The sequence below is a fragment of the Xenopus laevis genome, chromosome 7S (genome assembly GCF_017654675.1).
Source record: "Xenopus laevis strain J_2021 chromosome 7S, Xenopus_laevis_v10.1, whole genome shotgun sequence".
Lineage (NCBI taxonomy): Eukaryota > Metazoa > Chordata > Amphibia > Anura > Pipidae > Xenopus > Xenopus laevis.
This window is the reverse complement of record NC_054384.1, coordinates 108,965,414-108,968,245: the sequence shown is the minus strand read 5'-3', so window position 1 is coordinate 108,968,245 and position 2,832 is coordinate 108,965,414. Positions and strand designations below refer to the sequence as shown.

At 39.7% G+C, this 2,832-nt stretch overlaps 1 protein-coding gene across 1 annotated transcript; it reads right to left on the bottom strand.

Moving 5' to 3' along the window:
- Positions 1–385: 385 nt before the first annotated feature.
- LOC108697898 (P2X purinoceptor 7-like) lies at positions 386–1,391 on the bottom strand. The gene is made up of 3 exons (XM_018228378.2): positions 1,232–1,391; positions 757–1,148; positions 386–668 (listed from the first exon to the last, which is right to left on the bottom strand). The coding sequence occupies exons 1-3, from the start codon at positions 1,292–1,294 to the stop codon at positions 518–520; spliced, it is 606 nt and encodes a 201-aa protein (XP_018083867.1). The 5' UTR covers positions 1,295–1,391; the 3' UTR covers positions 386–517.
- Positions 1,392–2,832: the final 1,441 nt, after the last annotated feature.

Sequence of the window (2,832 nt, the reverse complement as noted above, 5' to 3'; positions counted from 1 at the left end):
ATAACCGAGAAATGGGAGATACTAAAATTCACATTTTAATAGATTATATCTATCACAATTTCACTTTCTATCATAAATATTATCATAAATATATATATATCTATATTTATAATTATTGGATGTAAAAACATGTAATACATTAAAAAAAATATGTTATTTTCATGACAGTGTCACAGTACCATTACAAACACTAACAGAAACTTTTTAAATAGTGATGGGTGAATTTATTCGCCAAGCGCAAATTCGCCGCGAATTTGCACGATTCGCCGCCGGCAAATAAATTTGCGAAACTGGCGCAAAAATTTGCCGGCGTCATAAAAAAAGTCGATGCGTCAAAAACGAGATGCCGGCACCATTTCGCGAATTTTTAGCCATTTCGCAAATTTCGCAGGAAATTCACGAATTTTACGGCGAAGTGAAACAGTGCAAATTCGCCCATCACTATTTTTAAATAATTCAAGATATTAAGTAACAGAAACAGGTACTTTAAAGAATCCTCTTCAGCAGAATCATTGGCTCAAAGGAAGCCAATATTTTTACTTTGAGGGTCCGGGAAGGAAGATCTGATAACTTTAACCACACAAGATGGAATTGGTTTTGTACGGCTGGTACCAAGGTTTCCATAAATCCATACACTGAAGTTCCTATAACTTGCTTTTCTTAGGCCTCTGTAAAGAAAAATTGATATACACTATTTCATGAACCAAATAAGACACTGAAGATAAAATACATGGAAAAGTCTCAATATCACAATACCTCGTATATTCTGCATCGTTGGGTTGCTTTCTCAAGCCCAGAGTCGTCATTTTAAAGTTCAAGTCAGCCCTTTCCCTGCTGATCAACTCGTTAAAGAATTTGCACTCAGTGATACAATTTCTTTCATCAGGAATTTTGGAAAATATAATTGGTTGCTCATGACAGCATAGGTGTTCTATAAGTGAAGGCATCGGGGTACAGTTTCCACAACCACACCATCTGATGTCAGCAACATCTTCATTAAGTTGTTGTTCTGATTGGGCTTGGATTTCTTGCGTGGCTTCTTTCTGTCTTGTATCATGGAGCCTTTGTTTGGAGTGCAATACATTTTTGGGGAAACAGTCCTCATCCTTTCTTATTTCAGGCCATATCCTCATTTGGTTTAGAAGATCCTGATACCAAAATCAGTATAGAAAGAGGTTAAAAAAATAGCTTAAAATTTCCATAAACGTTAAATCCATATAAAGAATTGTACCTCTTCTTCATTGGAGTGCGAGGTACAACTAATTGCCGTTTCTTGTAAAGACATATTTTGCATGCACCATGAAAGGAATCTAAGAATAACATGGAAACCAAAAAATAAATAATTATACAATTTCAAGATTTATGATATAGTTTCAAGTAATAACACAGCAAATGAATGGAAGAAAACATTAGAATACAGTATAGGCTGCAGAAATGTTGTACCATAAAAGTAAAGGCTTTTTGGGGCAATAAACATCTAACTGAGGACTACAAATGGGTGAAATTATGTTTGGAGGCCATTTTTGTCCTTTGACGCCGGCGACAATTGATGCACATTAAAGTCAATGGGCGTCTGTTTAATTGTTGCCGGCGTCAAAAAATTTTTTGACGCCTGCGATCATTGCAAATTCGCGCCTGCCGAATAAATCACTAGTCTACACCATTCGGGACTACTATTTTACTATATGATATTTAGCATTTCTCTCCATTTTATCAAGTTCTCTGGTTCTCCTGTCTACTTTCTCTAAATGACTTTACCCGAGATGCCGGCCTTTCCTGATGTTCTAGTGAGCCAAGTTTAATGTTCAAATTTAGGTTTAGGTTAACTTTAAATAAATTCCAATTTATGTTTTTTTTTGTGGAAAGTAGACAGAATAATTTTTCCCTAGACGTACTCCATGTCAGTACGTTACGGGATAGCCCCTCCTCCCTGCTCCAATTAGAAGGAACCTCCCCAAGCCTTTAAAAGGCCAACCACACCCACCTACCGGCGTCTTTTTGTTCCTTCTCTTATGCTCTTGGCTTTGTTCTCTGAACAAAGGCCTCAATCATTAGAAGCAAATTTTTGTTTTTCTCTTTTTATGCCTAGGAAAGCATTAGGCCTGCCCGGAAGGCGTCCTAGGGACACGGGTTTTGGTCCATGGGACCTTTTTTCCCCCCAGCACACTACCCCAGACCTGGAGTCTTCTGAACTTCAGCTTTTGAATCAGGTAAGGCACTGAGGTGCAATGTTTGCTACTCCTTGTCTGCCTGTATTTCAGTTGCCTTCCTGTATTGCTATCAAGAGCATTGGGTGGCAGGTGCTTGTCCCCCCATTCGTGTGCCCTCCCGACCTGCCCAGAGGGTGTCCGGCGGCAGTGGTGTATGTGGCCCCTACACCCCATTTTTACGAATGGGCGAGGGAGGTGGCAGTTAATTTAGGCTAATTAGTTAGGGGCCTGAATCTTACTGCCCCCTGTTACCTTTGTTTTATTTTTGTTTTAATGGGGGCAGGTCATGGCCAACTGCCTCCCTCAACAGACTTTCCTAAGGTGGAGGTAGTTAAAATAATAATAAAAAATAAAAAATATAAAAAAGTTTCGCTATAGGCTTCATGTTATAGCAAACTTGGGCCTGTGCAGGAAGCACCAACACTAATTATCCAATTTGCCTCAGTATAACCTACGCAGTTGCTTTGGGTTCCCTGCCTATACAGACACCAGCTGAGTATAATCAACCACCCACTGAGTGCAGACACCAGCTGAGTATAATCAGGTCCAGCTAAAGCAAGTGGAGATGGCCCCGCCCACTCTCTAACTCAGCAAGCTAGGAAGCTGCAGCCTCAGGTAAGTC

Excerpts from the sequence above, each read along its gene's own strand:
- LOC108697898 (XM_018228378.2), bottom strand. The coding sequence starts at position 1,294 with ATGCAAAATATGTCTTTACAAGAAACGGCAATTAGTTGTACCTCGCAC. Across the intron at positions 1,149-1,231 it reads CGCACTCCAATGAAGAAGAG|GATCTTCTAAACCAAATGAG; the intron begins GTACAATTCTTT and ends TTTTGGTATCAG. Across the intron at positions 669-756 it reads AACGATGCAGAATATACGAG|AGGCCTAAGAAAAGCAAGTT; the intron begins GTATTGTGATAT and ends TTTTCTTTACAG.